Source organism: Pipistrellus kuhlii, unplaced genomic scaffold, assembly GCF_014108245.1.
Source record: "Pipistrellus kuhlii isolate mPipKuh1 unplaced genomic scaffold, mPipKuh1.p scaffold_m20_p_14, whole genome shotgun sequence".
NCBI classification, from domain to species: Eukaryota; Metazoa; Chordata; class Mammalia; order Chiroptera; family Vespertilionidae; genus Pipistrellus; species Pipistrellus kuhlii.
The window spans coordinates 42,292,038-42,318,172 of record NW_023425449.1 but is presented as its reverse complement, the minus strand read 5'-3'; the positions used below and the strand labels follow the sequence as shown (position 1 = coordinate 42,318,172).

Sequence of the window (26,135 nt, the reverse complement as noted above, 5' to 3'; positions counted from 1 at the left end):
GATGTCTGATCACTATGGATAGCATTTTCAGTACTATGTCAACAGGATTGGTGAGAGTGGGCATCCCTGTCTTGTTCCTGTTCTTAAGAAAAATGGTTTTAGTTTTTGCCCATTGAGAATGATGTTGGCTGTAGGTATGTCATGTAAGGGTTTTATTATGTTGAGGTATACTAGAAAGAATGATAGCATGAATATAAAACAGGTATACAAAATAAGGTATTCACTTTGAAGGGAAAAATAACATTAAAAAATAAAATCTCCAGAATTAAAACATACATAATACCTCATATTGATAATTAAGATGTATAACATTATACAGATACTGATATTATTCAATGTGTCTATTAATATAAACTGTAATATTATAGAAGAGTTTCTTCTTATGATTGCCCTCACCCTATCAGCATTACAATGAAATATAAGTGGCATGTCATACTTTGAAAGCATTCAATATGCACAGAACAATATGAAATTTAGCCCAATTACTGTCAAATCAATGCAAATATCTTTTCCTCAATGAATGTAGCATAAAAGTTATCAAATTATTACCCATTCCATTAAGATAAAACATTTTTAAATTTTATTATTCCAAAATACAAATAAACTTCAAAACCAACAGCAAACCTTTAATGATTTATAAAACATATTTTATGGACTCCAATTATGGAATATTACCCTCCATCTGACAAGACACATACTAGTTAAAAAATTCTATTTACAATGCTGCCTAGAAACCATTATTAGTCATTCTAAATATTGCTATAACCACACTATTCCCATAAACCAAATGTTGCAAATAAAAACAACTGATTGTGGAATCATTTTTAGATCCAGTTTCATCAATTTTAGATAGTTTGCTTGTTTTTTTGGAAGGAATAGGAGGAGGATAAAGTAACTTAAGCAAATCTTACAACAAAAATTATATTTCAATTTAATAAAATGTATGTAAGTATAAATGTTTAAATAAGAAATGTTTGACCTAAGAAGCTATTTTATATTAAGCTCCAATTCTCTTCCCCTTCACCTTGCTATTTCTTTATATCTATTTCTTAATTATAGAATATATACTAATACATATATTTGGTTGACTTTAAATCAATCTTTAGTATCAACCAAATAAGACTATTTAAAAAAAAAAAAAGAAGGTCTTGTTTCATTTTTATAGTGTTTTTCTATCCAAATTACATGAGGTTTTGATGGCACAGGACTTTATTCATAGGAGTTGTCACTTATAGTACATTTTTAACACAGCCAAATATTCTTTTGAAATCAGATACGCATGATTTAATCATAATAGTGTATTTTGTTGTTCAATGTGTCTAAAAGATGGAGTCTGTCTCTACCTGTAATTTCTGAAGATTGAGGTACCCCCGTTAATCTAAAGCCTAGTTACCAGCTAATGATTAAACGTACCAGCATGACTGTATGCATCTACCTATGTTGCATGTACGGGATGGTACTGACTATATGTTTCCCAGGAGCTTGTGATGTCCAGGGACTGTGGGAAACAATGAGAATAGAGCCACCCACAACCAAAATGGATGCCTGTCCTCAGAGATGTGACAGTCCAATAGTGTACCACATGCAACAGCGGAGGTGGCCATCCATCCATCCATCCAACAAACTTTCATCCAACACCTAAGCAAGATAGTTGCTGTACTGGGGTCAAAGATTCCATAAATACAGAGAAGTCTGTGTTTTCACGGTCCTCACCTTTAGGGAGAAAACCATCACAACAAGTACATGATAACTGAGAAGCCCTGGATAAAAGAAGAATCTAGACCACACAGTAGCTAGGACATCCCTCAGGAAATAAAACCTGGGCTTACCCTGAAGAACAGAGTGGACAAGGGCACTCGAGGCTGACAGGACAGCAGGGCAGAAGTAAGCTAGCCTGAAGGTCAGAATGGTTTGGGTTCAAGGTGCTGGGTGGGGCATCTAAGTAATTGGATGACAGGAGGATGGTGCTAAATGATGGAAACTTTGTGTTTCATGCAGAGGGTGCGTAGACACTTCTCTTAAGGAAACAGGAAGCTGTTGAAAATTTTTAAGCAGAGAGTAAATAGTCAGTTTTTTCAAAAACATCTTTTAAGGGGTCTGTGTAGTTGAGAAGAGAGAGAAACACCTAAAGATAGTAGGAATGGCAGAGAGACAACACTTAGTATCAAGCAAATGGTATCAATGGAATTTAGTGATTGATTTTGTGATTCCTGGGTTTCTAGCTTGGGGGACAAAATGGACAGCTAAAGTATATCTTCTGAAAGGGCATAGGATGGGAAGAATAAGGTAGAAAATAAGTATGCATTTGTACATGATAAGTTTGAGATACCTTTGTAGAGAAGCACCATAGCTTGTGGAAGACGGCTAGAATTAAGGGCTGTGGAGGACAAGGCTGGAAGTATAAAATGTGGGCAATGAGGGAAGCCAGTGGTTAAGATCATCAGTGTGGATGAGGTGACTTGGGAAGGGAGTACAGCATATAGATGTTACAACAGATGGCAGAGAAAGGCAGTCCGGAGCACTAGAAGGAAGATTTCAGGAGAATGGTGTCAGTGGAAATGTAAGAGGGGGAAGAGTCTAAGGAAGAGTGAGAAGTGTCCTGAGATGTCAAGGAAACTGGGTGGTGAAATGTTTCCGAAGTATTTTTACAAGACTGCATCACACCAAGCGCCCAGCAAGAGAGAACTTGTGGGGGAAAGGTCACTGTTTTGAATGGGGAAAATATTTACCAACTGGGGCAAGGAGAAAAAGCTCCAAGAGGAAAGAGGTAGATGTTTCCACCCAGCACTTCCGCAGAAGGCTTGAGTATATAGCCAGATTTTTAAAAATAATATAGGAACCCCGCCAGTGTGGCTCAGTGGTTGAACATTGACCTATGAACCAGGAGGTCACAGTTCGAATCCCAGTTAGTGCACACTCCTGGGTTGCAGTTGTTGGCTTGATCCCCAGTACGGGGTGCGCAGAGGCAGCGGATCTATGATTATCTCTCATCATTTGATGTTTCTATCTCTCTTCCTCTCCCTTCTTCTCTGAAATCAATAAAAATAATAATAAAATAACACTGAAAACAACAGAATATATCATGTATTAAATTAATCAAATAATTTGATTAATAATCAAAAATGGAAAAGATACACTTTAAGTGGCTCTGGAATACAACATTTTGATGTTTTATACATCCTTGACGGGGTATTGAGGGAACAGAACTATAATGATGGTTTAAGTTTCTTGGAAGTGATGTCATTTAATATGTTAATTGTATTGAAATTTTGCAGCTAATTTATATCTACTGGTAAAAAATAAGTAATTCAGCTAATGATCTCAGGAGTCAGTCAATATTTTCAGTGAAACAGAAAAGTGATACCATTCTAAACTTAAAAATTAACTGAGTAAACCTAAACTATCAAAATGTAATTAGAAAGATCAACACAACACAAATTCTCTAGCTGTGTCCAGGAAAATGGCCTAGAAACAATGGGTACTTCTAGTGCCCAGGTTGTAATCTCTAATGCAAAAATCTACTAAAAGAAACCAGATTTCCAATGTCATGAATGCTTTATGGTCAATTTTGGAAATTTGAGTATCTGGTTATTTGTATCTGAAAATTTTTGAGTATCTGGAAATTTGAGTATCTGGAATTTTGAGTATCTGGAATTTATTTAAATATAAAAATAGAGATAGATGATTGAAAACAAAGCATACTGCAGAACAATAAATATAGTGTGGTCTCATTTTGGTTAAAGATATATATTTACAGAATATTAATTGTTACAAGTGCAATGGTTAGATGGTGTTTTAATTTTTAAAAATTTGCTCGTCTCCATTTGTTACATGCTTATCCTTTCCATGATCTGCTTTGATTATTTTGAGAGGCAATTTAAGAAGCAGCAGCAGCAGCTAGTTCACTGATGATGGCCATGGTAGACAGCACCAGAGTGTCCTGGAGTGAAAAATAGCTAGGTGTGGACACTGAAAGTGTGAACTACTCAGAATGAGGCAGGCACAGGAGAAAGAAAAGAGAAAGGAGAGTGACTGAAAGCAGATGTCCCTATGTCCAGGATGGCTTTCCACTTTCCAGAAGATGCTTTTCTTAGACATGCATGTGTCTCAATCAGTCACCTCACTTTTGTCTTGGTTCAAATGTCACTTTCCCACTGAAGCACATTCAAAATCATAAAACTTTCTTTCTCACTCCATCACTTCCCTCCATATCCATCAATCTCTTACCCTCACCCTACTTTTTTCCATAGACCTTAGAAATGTCTACTTCTTACAGAATTTTTATTTTATATTATTTATTGCCTATCTCCTCCACTAGCATGTAGACCCAGTTGAGCAAACAGTATTTGTTGTGTACACTAGCATATCCCAAGCACCTCGAACAGTGATGTGCACTTAGTGGGACTTGATAACTATAAGCAAAATTAAAAGAAGGGTTATTTAGGGTTGGCAGAGGCTTGAACACATGTATGTGCCAAACTTGACTATTACCAGGAAGCAAGATTAATGAACTTCAGGATGGCAGAAGCAATCCTTATGAGATTCCCTTTGAATCATAGAGTATACAGAGTACATACAGTAGTAAGCAGGTGAAAGCTGTTCAGAAGGCCCTACAGGCCAATGAAAGAGTGAACTGATTCCCGAGTATGTGCTTGCTATTTGGTCTCCATTTCTAGTAATAGGAAAAGCATCACCAGAACAAACAGCTATAAGAAATCTTGGTGGTGCTCTTTCAGGGTGAAAAATCTCATTGCCTTGGCAACAGTACTTTTCAGAAACACACACTGAGCCGGTACTTACTATCACGGAAAAGCAAACGTCCAGCTCCTTTCATGTACTGATATGGTGTGTTGAACTCATTTCACCCCCACAATGGAAAACATATCAGTAGGAACTGCCAGCGAGTCTACTGGCAAAATCAAGTTCACCACGAGGTTCATTTATTTCCTTTTACAGTTTAATAACCAAGGAAGATGTAGTCAGAGGTAAAAAGAAGGAATTGTATTAAGTCAAATTCAAGTCAATGAAACAAATCTTTATTAGAGGCACCAAAAGACCTAGAAAAAACTGAAGTCATAGAGAAGAGAGTGGTCTAAATCCAGATGAGCACAAAGCAACTGCAGGAAAGTATGAATAGGATCTTTTCTGGATCTCCTAGCACTTTTCTAGATTCAACTTCCTGAGGTTTCTTTGGGCCTATACTCTCTCCTTTTGATAGTGATCCTTGTAAGCCCTAAAAGCCCTCACTTTTGCTGCTTTGTTTTGATAGTTTTTGGTTTTATTTAAATCTGGCTATTGCTCGAAAGTGCCTGAGAAAACCTCTGGTCTCAGGGCTTTTAGAATTATTCGAAGTGTGTGTATACATTTCCTGGGACACTATATCTACACTAATAAAAGAGAAACATGCAAATTAACCATCACTCCACTATACCCACCAGCCAATCAGGAGGGAATATGCAAATTAGAAAGAGAAAGGTGGCAGCCGCCCAGCTGCTCCAGTCAAGGTGTGGCCAGGAAGGACAGGACACCTGCTATGAGAGAGAAGGCGGGGGAGGGGGGGAGGTGCGAAGGGCGGGGGGGGCGGGGGGGGGACAGGAGAGGGTACAAAGGGATCTATGGGAGCGCTGGCCACAGCGAAGATGAAGATGGCAGATTCCAGCTGAAGTCTGCAGCAAAGATGAAGAAGTAGTCAGTCTCTGGCCAGAGCAAAGGCCAGGGTCCCGGGTGCCAGAGGAAAACCCGTGCTGGAAGCCAAGGGAAGGAAGGCCTATTGCACTAATCTCTTCGTGCAGCAGGCCTCTAGTATACACATATTTGTGTATATATTTGTATTTGGTAAGCAGCAATGATTTCATATTTTAAAATAAAAAGTTATAAAGTGGGTTATTTTGAAATTAGAATCAAAGGAGCCTAATTTTTAAAACCTGAATAAAAGTTAAGAGGTCTCAGAAAATGGAAATTACACAGAATCTCACTTTGTTTTTTTAATATATTTTATTGATTTTTTTACAGAGAGGAAGAGAGAGGGATAGAGAGTTATAAACATCGATGAGAGAAACATCGATCAGCTGCCTCTTGCACACCCCCCACTGGGGATGTGCCTACAACCAAGGTACATGCCCTTGACCAAAATCGAACCTGAGACCTTTCAGTCTGCAGGCCGACACTCTATCCACTGAGCCAAACTGGTTGTGGCCAAAATCTCACTTTGACAGGAGGGAAATGACAAGAAATAGAAAATATTACATTTCACTGGTCAAAACAATGTCTTACCTAGGACCAGTGACATTAAACAAGTGGCCACAAGAATTTTTAAAACATGTAATTCCTGACTACTCTTTTCTCTTCAATTGGCAAGTTAAAAAATGACAACAGCCAACACAATAACAGTTATCGATGTTAAAGATCAAAATCTTACCAACTATTTTGATCAGATCAGCAAAAAATATATTTTTCAGTGTGCCACAGAACTTTCGCAATTAGTTTATCGGTGCCAGGAGATGAAAAATAAAACATGATTAGAAAACTTGTTAGTCACACATTAGGGAAAATTGCCAACCTAGTAAAAGAAACAATGCCAGCTGCCATCTCACAGGGCATGCCACTTACAAAACATTTTGCTTTGTTCCATTGTTTGAAGAAATCATCAATACACCCAAGTTGATATCTCAATGTTTAAATCTTTTGAAAACTTCCTTTTTTTGTCTTCTTATTAATGTGTATTTGTCACTGCCACTAACATTTTAACATTTTAGGCAAGCACATTAATGTTTGTTTCAGGCTTATAGGATGCAGGTTAATTGGCACAGGATTGTCACAGAGCAATGATTGGGGAAGTACAAAATCCTAGGAGCACAGGGAAGTACAAAATCCTTTTAGAAAACTATTTCTTTATTTAATTACTGTAACAATACACTTAATCATCCCATGTCATGTGTGAGTCATGGGCCTCCAACCACAGTCCAAGCAGGGTCTGCAAACTCATTTGTCAACAGAGCCAAATATCAACAGTACAACAATTGAAATTTCTCTTGAGAGCCAAAAACTGACTTCTGCACATGGGCCAGGAAGTTTCAATTGCACTGTACATTTCAATCACACAGATATTTTGTGGAAGAGCCACATTCAAAGGGCCAAAGAGCCACATGTGGCTCATGAGCCCCAGTTTGCCGACCACTGGTCCCCGGCACTGACAATGTGTGGGACAAACCTGGCTGCCTGGAGGAGAGGCTGATTTGGTTAATTACCTAATATAGCAACAGAAAGATTTTAGTAGGCCACACTGCCGTCCATATTAGAAAAGGTTTAAATCTATTCAGTAGGAGAATTTTGACACGCTCCCCAGACCCTTAGGCATAGCCAGGTAAAGCAGTAGTTGGTATTATAACATTCCTGGATGTTATCACAGGTTCTCCCCAAGAACCGGTTCTCTTTGAAAACAAGTCTAGACCTGTTTTCTGATTTCTCCCTTTTCCACAGTCACACTTGGGGAGAATCTGAATCTGGAATGGGATGTTGTTGACTTCAGAGAACTCCAGGTTGCATAAGACACTGCCATTGTTCTCCAAGAGCTTATAACACAACAGAACATCCACATAGTAAGTGGAAGGTATTAAGGGGATCTGTCCAGGCATTTGAAGACAATAAAGGGAATTTTTTATTTATTTATTTATTTATTTATTTATTTATTTATTTATTTATTTTACTTTCTTCAAACAATTTGCATGAAGAAAACTGTCACAGGCATAATCGTCTCTAACTAGACATCTATAAAGGCACTGGTTAAAAGCCTCCAAAATTCAATATATAAAAGATGTTTCTAATTGCAAACAACATATCCATTGGTGCACAAAAGGATTAGATAATGCAAACTACGTAAGCTACATTTGCTTCCTCCGAGAGCAATTTTGAGAAATATTTTTCTCCTCAACTGGCCAATACTCAATCCAGAAGTAGACAAGAGAGTGTCCTGGGGAACATTTTAATAAGTAACATAAAATTAGGCACCAGATTTATAGGGGGTTCTGATTATTCAGAACTACAGAATTTTAGAACTGAAATGAAAGAGGAGGGAGAAATGAAGGAATTATAAGAAAAACAAATAAATCCACTATCTTGGGTTTTTTGGTTCCATACTCTCCTATTTCTTCATAAGAACCTAATTTTACCCCTTTTTATCTTCAAGACACCTTTAAAGAGTTGTCTCTCACTTTCTTTGCACCTTCGGTTACTCCTCACAAACTGGAATATTGCTCTTGTCTACACTTCTCTTCTCAAACTGTTCTCATAGGACCATAGACAATCTCCCCTCCGCCAGAGTCAGCAGGCACACCTCCAGTCTCCGTCTTTTTCCATCTCCGTAGCATTTGGAAATACTGGTTACTTCCTCTCATTTGAAACCCTATCCTCCTGTGCTTTCTGGGACACGAACTTCTGACTCTCCCGCTTTGCTACCCACGGTTTGTCCCTTTGTTGGTGGACACACTTTTCTCCAGCGACCATTAGTGTTCATGCCTACTGTTCCTCCCAGTATCGGCTCTCTGTCTCTTCCCTCTTCTTAGTTGCAAGCTAGGTCATTTCATTCACTTCTGTGACTCAAACAACCATCAGTATGCTGACATACACATTTCTAGCAGGGCTCCCGATATTTTGATGTAGCCATTTTGATTCAGCCTTCAAAGGAATCCTTTTTCTTTTCACTCTTACAACTAACATTCTCCTCCTACCCCTGGGCTTTCTCCTGTTTAATGAGGCATGTTTTATTGTTTAACTCTAATCAACTACACAGAAATAGTTTATAAAATGCTTCAACAGTTATAGTTTCTTTAAAACAACAACAACAGGGAATTCTCAAATCCCTTTATAGAGCTAAGAGAATCTGACAAAAATAGTCCAAACTCAGTTAAGTATAATATGAAAAACAAACATAAACCAATTATGAATGTAATTGCAAGATTCTATGTTAAATATTAGCAAGTTGAATTGAGTATTATGGTAAATTTGTGTTCTGTTTAAAAATGCAACAAGGAAAAAACACAACCATGTAAACATGCTCAGTGGTCGTTTGATAAAATTTAAAATTTGTCCTCATGGTCAGGCTTGAAAAACAAATAAATCTGTTTTAAATGAAAGGTTATTCATTATGGCCATTTTCCTACTAACCAAGTACTAGTAAATGAACCTTTCTAGACCCTAGTTTCACTAATTTTTCAAGTGAGTCTGTCTAGATTGCCTTAAATCCCTGGTTTGAAGTACATCTTGTCCTTTCCTTCTTATAACATTCTTTTATCTTTGAAATTACACTTTTAACTTCCGATCTCCTCACCAGACTGAAGCCACCTTGAAGATATGCATTGTTATCTACAATGTGTAGCTTAACATGAGTGTGTACACAAGTAGTTACAGAGATTTGCGGGGCCCAGTGCAAAGTGAAAATGAGAGAGCCCTTGTCTAAAAATAATTAAGAATTTCACAAGACAGCAGAGCATTGAAACAAGCATGGAGCCCTTCTAAGCACCACATGGGCCTCTATGTCAGTACACAGAACACATGCCCATTAAAAAGTCTTGTGTGTGTGTGTGTGTATGTATGTATGTATGTATGTGTGTGTATATGTTTGAATATGTAAAATAGCATTCCTGGAAAATTAAGTCATAGAAACTTCAGAAAGTATCCATAGACAGAACAACAGGTAGCATTCAGATCTCAGACTATCAAGAATAGTCACAGGTGGGTAAAAATAGTTCAGACAATTAAGAAAATAATTTCAGGTTACCAATAATTGTCTATTTTGATTGAAGACTGTAGAACATTTAAAAAGACATTGGTTAACCTTCAACAACTATCTTAATTGACTTTCATATCCTATTTAAATTTTTCTATTACATTGTACTAATCATTCTGAGATGTTATCTTCCTTCTTAGTATTTGTGGTTATAATAATTCATGAACTTGGCATACTGTTGGCTTTTCTGCACAACTCATTGGGGCTATGAGTAAAACGAAATAGCAATCATTTCTCTAATCACAAAACATCAGCATATAAAATTTCACAAGACATTTTATCCTTGTCTTATGAAAAAAATGTTCAGTTTATCAAAATACCAGCCACTCATTTAAGATGTTCTTTTGGAAATTTTTACAAATGATATTCTCTAATAGACAGGGAATTGAATGAATCATAAGAAAAAAATAGATCAGAGATCTTGGGTTTCTTGGTTCCATCCTTCCTCTCTTCTATACAAGAACCCAATTTTATCAATTAATACATAAACTAGAGGCCCGATGCACAAAATTCATGCAAGGGCTCAGCCGCCCCCCCCCCCCCCCCCCCCCGTCTGCTGCGGCTTTGTCTGGTCTAATTAGCATATTACCATTTTATTATTATAAATAGACTCTAGCCCCTCTCATGCATAATAACTTGATCTGGTGAGAATGTGCCCACTTTCATGCAACAACAGAAATTCCAAATCCTGCCGAAACGGGTTTGGCTCAGTGGATAGAGCGTTGGTCTGCGGACTGAAAGATCCCAGGTTTGATTCCGGTCAAGGGCATGTACATTGGTTGCAGGCACATCTCCAGTAAGGGGTGTGCAGGAGGCAGCTGATTGATGATTCTCTCTCATCAATGTTTCTAACTCTCTATCCCTCTCCCTTCCTTTCTGTAAAAAACCAATAAAATATATTTTTTTTAAATTCCAAATCCTTTATGAATATGTTCGAAGAGAGTGAGGAATTTACATCTCTCCTGGAGCTCTGAATAATTTCACCTCATGCTTCCCCAAAGTTCATTAATGACAGGTTTTGTGGTGATTGTGGGGGGGGAAAAAAGAAGAAAAAAAAAGATGGAAGTTATTTCTCCTGAGGAAGTTATTGGTAGATGATCTTTTATTTGTCCCTGAAAAGTAAAACAAAAAAGTGCAGGCTGATGCTATGTCTGTGCCTCAATGTCAGTGATTTTAAGTAAATAAATAGCCAGCCTAGTGTGCTTGGGCACAGAATTCCCAGTTAGGATTCCGTCTCCACGGCGCACCTCATTCTTGGTTCCAGTCACATGGCAACACTCAGCTTTGTCTGCCCATCCCTCTCCTGTTCTCACTGGCCTCCTCCTGTCCATCTGCCCTCACATCCTCTCTTCCATCCATGTTCTCATTCACACTTTGTCACTCCCTGGTTCTCTCTCAGGCTGTCCCTGGGCAGTGCTGTCTGAATGCTCTGAAAGCTGGATACTGTTCCCAGTGGGAGGGAGCTTGGCTGGGACAGGGGAGAAGCAGGCCAGTGTGGCTGGGGCCCAGGTCAGAGGGGGCAGCAGAGCCCAGGTAACCCAGCACCTCAGGCCTGGGACAATGCTAAGGGCCAGAGGACAGTCTCAGAGGGTGGCGAGTGTAAATCAGGCACCCTGCCGCTGAGAGGGGGGGACCATCCTGGACAGCAGGGTGTTCGTGGTGTGCCCATGGGCAATCCTGGAGCACCGAGGCTGGATTCGGGTTTGTTCCAGAAGCAGAGCTGACTGGACCTGCCTCTGGATTGGATGCGGAATGTGAGACTAAAAGGAATGAGGGATCCAAGTTTCAGGTTTGAACAACGCTTCTCACTCTCTTTCATTGTTGTTCTCTCCTCCGCTCCTTTCCATCACATCTTATGGACTGGAATGCTCCTAGCCGAGGCGAGCTCCTGCTCAGAACTCACAGCCTTCTGACTGTCCACAGGACACCGAGCACTGTCCCCCTCCTGGCATCAGTTCCGAAGTTCTTTCTAAGAACTTCTAACACGGAGTTCCAGGCACGCACTGCGGAGCCAGCATGGGACGGGCTTGTGTCCAAGTTCTGTTACCAACTAGCAAAGTGAGCTCTGCCAAGTTACTCAAATCCCACATCTGTGAAGGGCAGGTAAGAAAACCCAGTCCAGAGCCAATGACCCACACGTAACAGCCCTTATTATCAGAGTTATTATAACCATTACACCACCCACCTTCACTTAAGCAGAGTTTCTGCAAAATATCAGAAACCAAACCAAAGCAGAACAGTCATAGCTAACTACTAGTTCAGGCCTGGGGCAGGGGGAGGGGGAGAAGGATGGGGTGTGGTATCAACTCCTCAGTAACAAGCAGTCCAAAGGGAAAGCGTGCTTTCTTAGCCAACTCAGATAAACGTCTAAGTCACGGTTATTTAACTGTGATAGACTCCACTTCCCTCACCTCCTTGGGGCTCTGATTCCCACGGCCACAAAGATAGGCAGGTGGACCACAGGGTTACTTCCGTGCGGTATCCCCTGGGCAGGTGCACGCACACAGAAGGCAAAGAGGGGCTGCTGGGCGGGATTCCAGGGCCTGAGGGCAGGACCCTCTCCACCCTCCTCAGTTCCCTTGTCCATGAACTTGGCGTCCTGTTGGCTTTTCTGCACAATTCGCTGGGGCTGTGAGTAAACGGAATAGCAATCATGTCTCTGATCACAAAACACCAGCCTATGACATTTCACAAGACGCTGTCCTCGTCCGCCACACCCAGGGCAGGAGTGCGCCGCCCTCCCCGCGGCCTCCGCGCGCACTCGCCAGGCTCTCGCCCGGCACCTGTGTCGCCCCGTGGACGCGGTGGCAGCCTATGCTTTGCGACCCCAGCGGCCTCGGTCGCAGTGGCCTGGCTCTGCCAAGGCGGTTAGAGGTCATCGGCAAAGTGTCCCGCCCGGAACCCCCGGGCCCTCCCGCGGCGCCCTCCTCCGGCGGCGGCCCCGGTGCCCAGGACGCGCCCGGGAAGGACGCAGGTGCGCGCGGGAGGGGAGGGGGGCGCTGGCGGCGCGGGACCAGGAGCCCGCAGCTGGAACCTGCAGCCCCGGCGCAAAGTAGAAACTGAAAGTGCACTGCGGCGGATCCTACGGAAGTTCTGGGGGAAAGAAGGCCGAGCCCAGAGCAGCCGTGGCGTGTGCCGCGCCCCCTGGGATGGATGCAGCGGCGGGCGCGGCGTGGGGCAGAGGAACCGGCCGCAGAGACGGCCGCCCGGCCCGCCTCCCGGCGCCGCCGCGCAGCCCGGGGTCCCGGCAGTGAGCATGGCCTGCGAGAGCCCGCTCGAGCTGCAGCCGCGGTCATCATGACCACGCCGCCCCCCGCAGACCATGGTCCATGGTAAGCGCCCCGCTCCGCTCCGCGCCCCGCTCCGCGCACAAGTCCAAGTCCGCGCGCCCGGCACGCACGCCGGGGGCTCGGGCCCCGCGCCCAGGCGCGTCGGGAAGTAGCTGGGCCCTGCCCTTTGGACCCGCCGGGCGCACCGGCTCTCCCACGGGCAGCGGAGCCGCGCGGCGTCCCTGGCCCGGAGCCACCGGCACCTGGGCGGCCGGCCCGGCCCCGGCGCAGCCTCCGCGCCGGCCGTCGGGGAGCCGGCCGCGGGGCTCCGGGGGAGCCGGGGCTCCGTCGGTCCCCAGGTCGGTCCCCAGGTCGGTCCCCAGCCCCGCTGCCCTCGGTCCCCTCGCCCAGCTCCCCGGCCCTCGCTCGGGGCGCGCCCGACGGCTACTCACGGCGCGGGCGGCGGGCGGGCGGGCGGCGGGCGGGCGGCTGGAGCGCCAGCGGCCCCGGCTCCGGGAGAAGTGAGAGCGCGGCGCCCACGGGCGGCTTTTAAACCCGGGGACCGGTCCCTGGAAAGCCCCGCTGTCCTCCCGCCGCGGGCCGGGGAGTTTCCGACGGGGCCGGACCGAGCGCCCTTTGCCGGGAACCAGGTCCTCCCTCCGTCCCCGCGAGCGGCCAGTGTGGGGTTTCTGTTTCTTGCTATTTGGGGGCTCCCTTGGTAGCGACAGGATTAAATATGCATAATTCCAAATGATAGACTCTTGCTGAGATCGCATCTATTTTATCTGTGCCAAATGCGGACTTCACATGGACCAGGGCAGAGGGGGGTTGCTGGGCTCCGCTGGCAGCCAGTGCAAAGAACCCCAAAGTTTACTGGAAGGAGAAATGAGACAGAGGGAAGCGAGGGAAACGGATCTGCTGGGGGAACTTGGAATACTTTCTCCAGCCAAAGGAGCCTGAGGGGGTGGAGGAGGGTGCGGGCGAGGGTGCGGGCATAGGGAGCCGCTCGCTGGTCCGTTTGATGCCTGGTTTGTGCACTTTCTGGCTCTGAGGGATCCAAAGAGCACTTCCCCTCTCGCCGGAATGAAAGAATCGAGAATTGTCATAGCCCAGAATTCGCGGATCAGTGAGGAAATAAAGGAGCGGGAGTCACAGGGTAGAAGCGGATTTGGAGGGTGTTATGATGGGCGTCCAGGAGGTTGGTGGAGAGATAGAAGTTAGGTTGTATACCGCCCTGTGCTGCCCTGGCCGGGTGTCTCAGTAGGTTGGAGTATCTTCCAAAGCATTAAGGAGTCCGGGTGCGATTCCTGTTGAGAGCACACACAGGTTGTGGGTTTGATACTTGGTCAAGGTGTGTTCAGGAGGCAACTAGTGTTTCTCTCTCAAATCAATTCTTTAAAAAGAACTACTTAAATCTGTTTTAAAACTTAGGTCTATCCCTGTTTTCCTTACACTGCCCACGGGTCTCCTGCAGTTTCCCTGTCTGGATCCCTCTGGTTCTGTCTGCTCCTTGCATCACCTGTGGCCTGAAGAGAAAGTTGAAACAAGGAAAGGAAGCCAGGGTGTCCGTCATGAACAAGGAGCCTTTAATTGCTGAAACGTGTCTGTATGGATCATGTACCATAAAGTATCAGCAATGCCGGAAGTCTAAACTTTGAATAATGACTGCAAGTGACTTTCTGCACATTTTTCACTAGAAGCTTTATCCTTTTTCTTTGCTCCTTCTTTGGGAGTAGAAGTTACTGAGGACCTATTATGTGGTCCTCAACTGTGCTGAGTACAAAAAAAAAAAATGGATTAGTAAGAAAAACAGCAACCTGAGAAAGATTAGAAATCCTGAACAAGCACCACATCAATGTTGAAACATCCTAAACAAAAATGGAAAAGGCCACTTTGTAGGACTAACTTAGATGTCATATTCACATGTGAGATTTTTTTTTTTTCTGCTTCACCTCTGCCACATGCCCTGGCGTGTCCTTCTTCCTGAGAGGAGAGGAGGATGCAGGTCCAGAGCTTGGCCAAGAAGTACCTAGGTGAGTCCACGAGGAGCAAGGTGGGGTGGTGCACATTCCCTTTGACCACACAACAGTTTCTTTAGGAAGCAGGGTAGCTTGGTGGCTAAAAGCCAAGTTTCTAGACTCTTCCACCTGGCACACCTGGCTTTGAATGTCTTTTGACCATTTTTTTCAAATTCCCAGTGAAATCAAATCTATGCAATGTCTATAATGGACAATCAATTAACACTTATTAATCTTTAAGGCTGATGAAAAATTGAATTGGATGGATTGTAGGAACTAACTTATTTATGTTCACTTTGACCCCATAACTTAAGTAGTTGAGGATTGAATGTATTATTTGGCTTACATTAAAAACCATCAAGAATTTCTAGACAGCCATCATTTTGGTTTAACCAGATTCCCCACTGAAAACAAATTCTCCAGTTTCAATCCCTTCAGGAGATCTAAGGAAAATTCCACAAGCCCCAGCTCGCCTTGCATTATTCCTTATGGTTTATCTTTTCTGTAACCTAATGAAAATGGCAAGATTGGGGGAAGTGTGGGTATCTATATATACTCTGAAACAAAACAAGAGTTCTTTTCCTACTGGGGCAATGGTAAAACAACATTCATGCTACTATCTCCATGAGAAAAGACTTCCATTACAGACCAAAGTGCAGGTCATGAGGAGCTGTGGGTCCGAGGCCCAGGCTGCATTTGTCCAGGAAGCGATTTCAAATCTAAAGAGTTACTGCATTTTGATGGCCAGGTACATTATGACAATTTCTGGTGTTTGAGAATCCGGAAGGACATGGAGGGACCATTTAGTCTAAAGTTCTCATTTTACAAATCAGGGGAGTGAAGCTTAAAAGATATTCTGTCATTCATTCACTCAACAACTTAACATCACACCAAGACGAAAGTCCCATCTCCACTCTGCAAGCCCACGGCACTCTGCTTTATCTCAGTCTGTCTGGGGCTAACTTATTTAACAACAATGGCAACAAAAGACACCCTTTCCCGACAAGTCCAATTATGTTTTAGAATTTGTAATTAGTTGTGACACATAAAAGAACACTGAGTTTTCCACCAGGTCGTCATTGATGAGATGCCTCTCAATGAATAAATAAGCTGATGGGAATTTGGAAGCACTGATTACTGAAAGTTGGGGTGAAGAGGACACCCCATATAGAATATATGCTCTATATAGAACATAAAACAACCTCCTTTGAAATAGCTTTGATGTAGAGTGGTAAAAATGCCTCTATTCATGCTGGTACTTATTACTTTATTGTATTTATCTCCCTTAAAGGTCATATCAAGTTACGTGCTCTATAATCTTTCCTTTATCATCTACTCCTCCCAGCATGCACCACGTGGGCATCTGGAAGGTGACACAGAAAAGGTCATCTCTCTACTATGCATAGAAGTCTGATTATAAAGTTAGGACCTGGTCAATCGTTAGTTGATCCTGCTTGAGAATCTTCAGGATGCAGGAACAGAAGTAGAAGAAGGCTGCAGAGCTGGAAACTACTACATGGAAGTGGCTTGCATTTGGACCAATGTGCTTGCATGTTAGCAAAAGATTGTAGCCATTTCTGATCAAATCCTGGGGAGGCAGCAAGGTCAGGTTAAAATCCAGACCTGGCAGTTACTACCTCTGTTCAGAAAAAGATGAACTTGCAAAACTCTCTTGGTCTTTGGAACTACGTAGTATGTAGATGACTTTAACAATGCTTGGCACATGGTAGGTGTTCAGTGAAAGGTAATGGGTGTCCTCATTATTATTCACTTCCCAAGTGTATTATTGCTTGTCATGTATGTATCGATAGATATTTCTTGGCAAAGCAGTGAATGGAATCCATGTCTCGTTTTGTTTCTCTTGCCTTGTCAAGAGTCAGTGACATAAGAGGATGAGATTCATGGATGATCCATGTTTGTTCCCAGATCTGCTTCCCAGCCTACTCCCTCTGTGTATAAAATATGGGTCATCAATAGCACATAATTTACTGGGGAGTGCTACCGATTCTTACATGATGGATAATGATAGCATGAACGACAATGTTATTGGAAACTTCTGTGATATTTTTAACAGTCTTTAGGTATTTGTCACAATATCAGTACCTTGTGTTCTTAGCAATATAGTTTGTCTTCTTAACCAGAGAAGGCACACAATGTGAAATGACTTGCACTCAACAAGTGCAGTGGAAGTTCATTTGGGAAATGCACAGGAAAGATGTTGTCAGCATAGCCCAAGAGTTTCCGGAAAAATGCAGAGAAGATACTCTGACAGGCTTACGAAGAACCAAGTCCCTAGATAAGCAAGTTCTTATGTCTCTGGGAGCCACAGGCTTTCTGTTCGGTCTGTTACTACTGCCCCAAATCATTCATGTCTAATTTCATTCCTTTTTTTATTAGATAACTAGAGGCCGGTGCACAAAATTCGTGCAAGAGTAGACCTTCCTCCCCCTGGCTTCCGGCACTGGCTATCCTCTGGCACCCGGGCCCCGGGCTTCCCTCACAGCCCCAGCCTCGTGCAGAAGGTCGTCCGGAAGGGTGTCTGGTCTAATTAGCATATTATTCTTCTATTATTACAGATTCTTTCTTATTAGATAATTGCCCCCAATTAGGAAGGCTTATAAAAAACAGATAGAAATCATTAGTTAACAGGGTGTGAACTTATTTATTGGGCTTTTCTAACACATCAAGAAGCTAAACAGATCAGAAGAGAATAGGGGTTCTGGGTACTTAGAAACAGAAGCTACAGTTCTGGGAAGGGTAAACCATCACTAAAAAGCAAAAATATAATCACTGAGTCATAGCATGGGCTCAACCTGCAACACCACCTCAGGAAGCTGCTGGATGCTTGGACAACCATTGGGTTTCCATACGCAGTCACGTGCCATAGATCATAAAATGTGTAACTTTTTCACCTGTCCTTAGTTTACTTGTTCACCTGTAGATGCCTTTCCAACTTAAGTTGAAATTGGATAAACTGAATTCACATCCTGGAGTGTTTTCCAGAAGCAAAGAGACTCTACGGGCACCCACCACTGCGCTGCACTTTCCCAAAGAGTAATTCCTGGTTAAAACACTACAGAAACTCAGACACTAAATGTCTGCCCTGCTTTGGGTATTACTTAGTATTGAGTTTCAGAGTTCCCTCCAACTCTATCCAAAACCGGGGATACATATGTACAAGGATTAGAAATACTGAAACGCCACCACCAAATCAGATCACATGACAACATTTAGCTGGTTCTTATGTGCTGTTGTCTTCAGTTTCTTTCAGGTATATCTTTGGAATTCCTCCCCTGATCCTCGTTCTGTTGCCAGTCGCATCATCTGATTGTGAGTTCGAAGGTAAAAGCGGCGAAGAGTACCAGAATGTCATCATGGTCAGCCTCAATGACCTGGTATGTGATCCTTTGGCTTTCTCACATTGTAACTCATCGGGAAAATGTGATAGATGCTGTCACTATGCAGTTTTATACTCAAGTATCCATTTATAATTATTGAAAGTGGACTAGCTAAGGGATGAAATTCAATGAGCTACTATGTATTTTCATAGCTGGCAATCGTTACATCCTTTAAAAATAATTCTTTCCTAGACCTTCAGACTCCCACAACTGCCCCCCTCAGCCCCACCGCCCTTCATATCTCATGAGCATAATTTAACATAACTGTCTGCATTCCTCACCTCCCATTAGCAGCCAGTCTCTGTGGAACCATTGTATCAGGAGAGGGGAAATAACAGAACATAACATTGAAAAGGTATCATGGAAAGAGATATATAGCTATTTTATCTGAATATGTGAACATATATATAGTTTATAATTTGATATGAGTAAGTTTTTCTATTTACTATGGACAATTTTTATAGTAGATTTTATTTTATAATAGTTGTAAGTTTTTAGGAAAGATGAGCAGAAAGTAAAGAATTCCCAGATGCCCACTGTCCCTCTGCACAGGTTTCCCTATTATTTACATCTCACATTCTTGTGGTACATTTGTTATGATTGATTGAACTAATCTTGATACATTATTATTCATTAATGCTGATCATTGACATTAGGTTTTGCTCCCTGTGTTGTTCATTCTGTGGGTTCTCACCAATGCAAAATGTCATGTGTCCGCCATGACAGTATTATACGGGATGGTTTCTCTGCCCCTGAACATCCCCTGTGCCTGTCGGTTCCTCCCTCAGGCCCTTCTCTTGAACCTAAGGCAACCCCGGAGCTGTTTGTGGTCTCTGTAATTTTGCCTTTCTGGAATGTCATGGAGTTGGAGTCGTGCCCTGGGTAGCTGTTTTAGGCTGGATTCTTTCATTAGCAATATGTAGTTAAGGTTCCCCCATGGCTCATTGCGGCTTGATGGCTCGTCCCTTTTATTGTCAAATAAAATTCCATTGAATGGATGCATCTCCACTTGTTTTTCCATTCACTGACAGGACTTATCTTGGTTGCTCCCAATTTTTGGCTCTTATGAATAAACCTTGTATAGACATTCACAGGCAGTGCTTTGTACAGATGTACAAACTGAGTTTTTGAATCATTTGGGTAAATTGCTGTCTTGCAATGACTAGATTATGTAGAAAGACCCTGTGGAGCTTTGTGTAGTGTGGACATTTTAATGACATTGATTCTGCTAATCTAGGAACTTGATATATTCTACTTGATCCTCTATCTCCCTTTCAACATCCTGTAGTTTTATAAGTCTTTTACCTTCTTGATTAAATTTCTTCCTAAATATCTTAGTTTTTGTTGTTGTTGTTGTTGCAATGGTAAATGGGGTTGTTTTTCAGTTCTTCTATCTGAGAATTCATTATTGGTATATAAATATGTCATCAATATCTGTGTGTTAATTTTGTATCCTGCTTCATTGCCAAATACATTTATTAAATTTGGTTGTTTTTTGGTGGAGTCTTTAGAGTTTTCTACTTTACAATATCATGTCGACTGTGAATAAAGAGAATTTCGTTTTCCTTCCTCCCTTCCAATTTGGCTGCCTTTTATTTCTCCTTCTTGTCTGATTGCTTGGCTAGGACTTCCAGTATTGTATTGAATAAAAATGGTGAAAGCAGACATCCCTGTCTTGTTCCTATTCTTATGGAACATGGTTTTTATTTTTGCCCTTTGAGTATGATGTTGGCTGTATGTCATAATTGTCACACATTATGTTGTGGTATGATCACTCTATTCACACGTTGCTGACAGTTGTATCAGAAAAGGGTGTTGGATTTTGTCAAATGCTTTTTCTGCATTAATTGATATGATCCTGTGATTTTTGTCTTCCAAATTGCTTACGTGATGTATCACATTTATTGATTCGTGAATATTCTACCAGCCTTGTAACCTTGGAATAAATCCCACTTGGTCATGGTGTATGATCTTTGTAATGTATTGTTGGATCTGATTTGCAAATATTTTGTTGATGATTTTAGCATCTATATTCATCATGGATATTGGCTTATAATTCTCATTCTTTGTAGTGTCTTTATCTAGTTTTGGAAAATGAGATAATTCTGGCCTCATAAAAGGAACTTGGAAGTGGCCCAGCTGGCATGGCTCAGCAGTTGAGCATTGACCTCTGAACCAGGAAGTCACAGCTTGATTCCAGTCAGGGCACATGCCCAGATTGTGGGCTTGATCCCCAATGTTGGGCATACAAGAGGCAGCTGATCAATGATTCTCTCTCATCATTGGTGTTTCTATCTCTCTATCCCTCCCCATTCCTCTCTGAAATCAATATAAATATTTTTTTAAAATGAAGAACTTGGAAGTATTTCTTCATCTTGGATTTTTTGGAATAGTTTGGAGAAGATATGTGTTATAAAACTCTCCTATGAAGCCTTCTAACCAGAGAAGTTTTTTATTACTACTTCAGTTTCATCTGTTGTGATTGGCTTATTCAAGTTTTCTGATTTTTTGTGATTCAGTTTTGGAATATTGTATTTTTCTAGGAATTTGTCCACTTCATCCACATTGTCCAGTTTGTGGGCATCTACTTGCTAATAGTATTTTATACAAGCCTTTGTATTTCTGTGGATCAGTTGTTACTTTGCCCATTTCATTTTTTATTTTATTTATTTGGATCCTCTCCCTTTGTTTCTTGACGAGTTTGGCTAAAGGTTCATCAATCTTGCTTATCTTTTCAAAGAACCAGCTCTTGGTTTCATTGATCTTTTATATTTTTTAGTCTCTACATTGCAAACCCATCAGGATCTGGTGCTTTCTTCTTTGGAAGGCTATTAATTACTGATTCTATTTATTTAGTAGACATAGGCCAGTTAAGGTCATCTACTTCTCTTACATGGATTTTGGTCACACATGAGTCTTGAATCTTAAAATACATGTAGGTGATACCAAAAGCAGCAGAACAGGTTTGGGGAGAGGGTCACCTTGAAAAGGAAGGTAAATAAGAAACCAATAGGCTTGGTGCGGTTGGACTATGGGATGCAAGATGAGAACCGAATCCTCAGAGGAAGCCCAGGTCACTCAGTGCTGTGTCCACCATTCAAAGGAGTCTAAGCACCAGGAAGCCTCTGGGGAGTTTAGGGGGAAGACATTCAATGTAAATGCAATAAGTATAATACATGTTGAGAATAGAAATATTTGTCCTGTGTATTTATTGCTGTACCAGGAAGGAGAGGGAAGAAGAGGGAAACATGGATCATTTGCCTCCCAACTAGAGACTGAACCTGCAGCCTTTGGTGCAGGGGACAATGCCCAACCTAGTGAGCCACCCTGCCAGAGCAATTAGCTATCATTTCTAAGTTACACATTTTACTTTAGAATCCATGATTGAACATTCATTTTAATGATAAATAAAGCAATTGTCTGCCTCATGGAAAAATGTATTTTCACTGGCTCCCTCAGTTAAATTGCTTTACTGAGAACCAGCATGGCAGTGCAGTGTGAGGGACCCTGAATGAGGGATCAGAAGACCTAGTTTGTTACTAGCTTTGTTCTTAGCAAGAGATGTGATCTTGGACACCTCATCTAACCTCTTTGGACTCTTCAGTCCCCTATAAACTATGGAAATGGAATTATCTCAGAGATCTCTCATAGTGCTCAAATTTTTTGAGACATGGAAAAAAAAAGTCACCTTCTTTTCTTCTTTTCTCCTTCTTTTCCTTCCTCTTACTTTTTATTGCTGACCTGTCTTGATTATTTTTCTCTCATAAATATTCATCAATCCCCTACTCTGTGAAATGCTCTATGTCAAGTTCTTCTAAATAATAATAATAATAATATTAAGTGGTCTCTAATGAACATATAATTAGAGGATTGGAGTGAAATTTATTCAGAAATAATTATCTTATAAAGCAACAAATAAGCCATACTTGTAGAAGAAAAGACTCTTCTTTACCCCATTGAATAGCACTGGTATCCTTTGACCATATCTGTATGGATTTATTTCTGGACTCTTCGATTCTATTTTAATGTTTTTATTGCCATTGATTTGAAGTAAATTTTGAACTCAGGAAGTGAGAATTCTTCTAGTTTCTTCCTTTTCAAATTTGTTTTGGCTATTTCAGGTCCCATACAATTCCATATGGATTTTAGAATCAGCTTTTTCAATTTATAAAAAAAAATAAGTTGTGATTCTAATAGATTTTATTGCACTTGTAGATCAATTTGGGGAGTATTGTCTTTTTGATAATGCATAACAATGGTTATGATCCATGAATACAGGACAATTCCCATTTTTTTAGATCTTTAATTTCTTTCAAAGAAGTTTTGTAGTTTTTAGAATGTAAGCTTTGAATTTCTTTTGTCAAAATTATTTTTAAACATTTTATGTGTCTTTGATGCTATTGTTATTTTAAGTATAATCACTTTCTCAATTTTTTTGAAATTTATTATCCTTAACTCTGTACTCCTTGCATACTTACCTAAGTTTGTATCTTATAATTCCTTACTAGGCTATAAGTATCTCAAGGACAGTTTATGTTTGATTCATCTTTGTATCCCACAGAATACTCAGTGCACCACTTTGCACCTGGTATTTTTCCATATAAACAAAAATATGAATTATAATAATATATGATAAATAATATATGAATTGTAAATCATATATTTATATGTTAATGAGAACATGAAATTTGTTTCAAATAGGCTAGGAAATCTTTTTCTTGGACATTTGTTTCTTTGAAAACCCATCATGAATCCAATGTCAGTTACTTTTTTGATATTTGATAGCAACTAGTTTGGGATGTTATACATTACTAGAGGCCTGATGCACAAAATTTGTGCACTTGATGGGGATGCTCAGCCCAGCCTTCACCCTCTCCAATCTGGGTCCCCCTCACCCGGTTGCCCCCAACTTCCCTCCCCTGCAGCCTGGGTCACCCCCAATTGTCTTCCACTGCCAGCCTGCTCAATCCCAACTGTCCTCCCCTGCTGGCCTGGTCACCCCTAACTGCCCTCTCCTGTTGCCTGATTGCCCACAACTGCCCTCCCCTGCTGGCAATCATGTGGTGGCCATCTTGTGACCACATGGGGACAGCCATCTTGTCTGAGGACATGATGGTCAATTGCATATTACCTCTTTATTATATAGGATTTTATTCATAAAAAATTATTTTGCTTAAACATGACTCATGTGATTGAATTATGAAACTCTTACCATAACTGAGTCAACAGAATTGAGGCAGGTTATCGATAAAATATGAAGACTGCTAAATAAGGCTACACTTTCTAAGAATGACTCAGTATAATTCACATTCATTAAGGAGTGTCCTTTGTTCTAATTTATTAAATTTAATATCTAATGACTACTAGGTTATAATTGGCTTTTACAATTTCGAATATCTTTAACTCTGTCTCTATCTCTGTTCTAGAAGCCCTCAGAGATTCGACTTCTGTCTTCACCTCTCACATGAACTTTAGAACCATTTAGTTCAAATATCAATTATAAATCCCTGCGTGATGTACTGTGGCACATCATACGCAATAAAGAACTAATTATCACCATTTTTATCTTGTTCCTGTTGGTGCATTCTCTGTCTTAGGTAATAGCATTTATATTTGTCCTGTCAATCAGTCCTGAAATCCCAGCATCATCCTTGACACCCTTGTTCTTTCATCACCAAATCCTATAGATTGTAACACCTGTATAAGTCATTCACTCTATTGACTTCCACTGTTATGACCTTAGTTCGGTAGCCCACAGCCTTCCATAGGCCCCTGGGTGATCTCATTACCTCCAGTATACATCTTCACCAGCATTTGAATTGTCTTTCTGAAATTCAACTCTGATACACATTCTCTCTCTTTCACTCTTTTTGCAAAACTCTTTAATACTTTAAAGTCTCTTTATTTTAAGAACAATTTAATGATATACCCTGCTGTCTCTCCTGTTCAGCATCATTTAGGTAATCCTACCTAATTCAGTATTACAATAAAAAGAAATAAAATATATACAAATGAAATAAAATGTTTTCTGTTTACAGATGACATCATTGTCTTCATAAAAAATACAAAACAATCAACAAAAGAACTCCTGAACCTAATAAGCAATTATAACAAGGTTGAAGGATACAAGATTAATATAAAAAAGACAGCTGCTTTTCTATTTTGCCAATTGACATTTATATTAGCATTAAAACAGAGAAATGCTCAGGTATAAATATAAAAAAAAATGTACAATATTTATATGTGAAAACCAACAAAACCCTGATGAAAGAAATCAATGAAGAACTAAACACATAAAGAAATACTCCATGTTCAAGGATAGGAAGATTCAGTATTGTAAAGATGTCAATGCAACTTGATCAATGCAATTCCAATAAAAGTCCAGCAAGTTGTTCTATGTATATCAACAACCTGATTTTAAAGTTTATGTGGAATGTTCAATAGCCTGAACAATATTGAAAAGCACCAGAGTACTGACATGACCCAGACACCATACCATTCTATTCAGTGGACTATAACTGGTGATAAAAAAGAAATGAGCTACCAAGCCACAAAGGACACAGGGAATCTAAATGTATATGGTGTGGAAGAAACCAGTCTTAAAGGGCTTATACTGCATGATTCCGGTGTATGACCTTTGAGAAATGGCAAAACTGTGGAGCCATTAAAGAGATCATGGTTGCCAGGGGTCAGAGAAAGGGGTGAGAGGAGGAAATGGGTGGTGTATAGTGTAAATTTAGAGCAATGAGGTTATCCGTGACACTGTAAGGGTGAATACATGATACACATCTGTCAAAACCCAGAGAACTTTACAGCACAGAGTGAACCCTAATGTAAACAGTGAACTTCAGCTATTAAAAATATAACAATATTGAGTCATGAATTATAACAAAGGTACCACACATTAATACAAGGTACAATATTAATAGTAAGGGAAACTATGGATAGACAGATTTCTGTAAACCTAAAAGTGTGTTAAAAATCAAGTCTATTTTAAAAAAGGAAAGTCTACAAACTGGTATATAAAAGCCTAAGCAACTGGCCGACCAGCCGACCATTCAACTGGTCAACAGGTAGCTATGACATGCTTGACCACCAGGGGGCAGATGCTCAATGCAAGAGTGGAAGCCATAGGCATGGAAACATGGAACAGACTGATGAATCTCAGAGGGAAGAGAGCAAGGGGGAAGGGCAGTAAGAGATTAACCAGAAATCTTATATGCATACTAGGGTCCCTACACCTGGCCTGCAGGGATCAGACCAAAACGGGCTCTCTGACATCCCCCGAAGAGTCCCAAATTGCAAGATGGCACAGGCCAGGCCCCACCAGTGCATGAATCTGTGCACTGGGTCTCTAGTAAAATAGTACGTAACTAATTTTTTTTAAAAGAAGACCAATAGTTCCTATTTTAAGACTACATAGATTCTCCAACTCCAATATTCCATGGTATGGACAATTAGTTTCTAGGGATGACAAATTACATTTCCATGGATATTTTCCTGGGAAGAATGACATTGAGAACCCAATCTGTTGTTTGGGTTTTTAAGATCCCATGATATTAGATTCTTTTTTATTTTTTTATTTTTTTTATTTTTAGAGAGAGAGACCCAGACAGAGATCTGAGTACCCCATCATGCAGATATCCTTGGAGACATTGTTGGGCAT

The 26,135-nt window shown here is 41.0% G+C and overlaps 1 protein-coding gene and 2 long non-coding RNA genes across 3 annotated transcripts in view; 1 reads left to right on the top strand and 2 right to left on the bottom strand.

Moving 5' to 3' along the window:
* Positions 1-5,814: 5,814 nt before the first annotated feature.
* The window catches only part of LOC118718447, a 28,781-nt gene continuing 8,460 nt past the window's right edge, over positions 5,815-26,135 (bottom strand). Inside the window, exons 2-3 of the long non-coding RNA XR_004987817.1 lie at positions 6,208-6,328; positions 5,815-5,974 (exon numbers count right to left, since the gene is read on the bottom strand). This is a non-coding gene — a long non-coding RNA (uncharacterized LOC118718447). The remainder of the gene's footprint in view (positions 5,975-6,207; positions 6,329-26,135) is intronic.
* LOC123652321 lies at positions 10,858-12,047 on the bottom strand. Its single transcript, XR_006741599.1, has 2 exons — positions 11,397-12,047; positions 10,858-10,896 (listed from the first exon to the last, which is right to left on the bottom strand). It is a non-coding gene; the product is annotated as an uncharacterized LOC123652321 (long non-coding RNA).
* The window catches only part of IL7 (interleukin 7), a 48,583-nt gene continuing 35,114 nt past the window's right edge, over positions 12,667-26,135 (top strand). The window contains 4 exon segments of the mRNA XM_036437287.2: positions 12,667-12,980; positions 12,983-13,093; positions 13,096-13,116; positions 18,333-18,466. Of these exon segments, the coding sequence (XP_036293180.1) occupies positions 12,938-12,980; positions 12,983-13,093; positions 13,096-13,116; positions 18,333-18,466 (309 nt within the window). The 5' untranslated portion in view covers positions 12,667-12,937.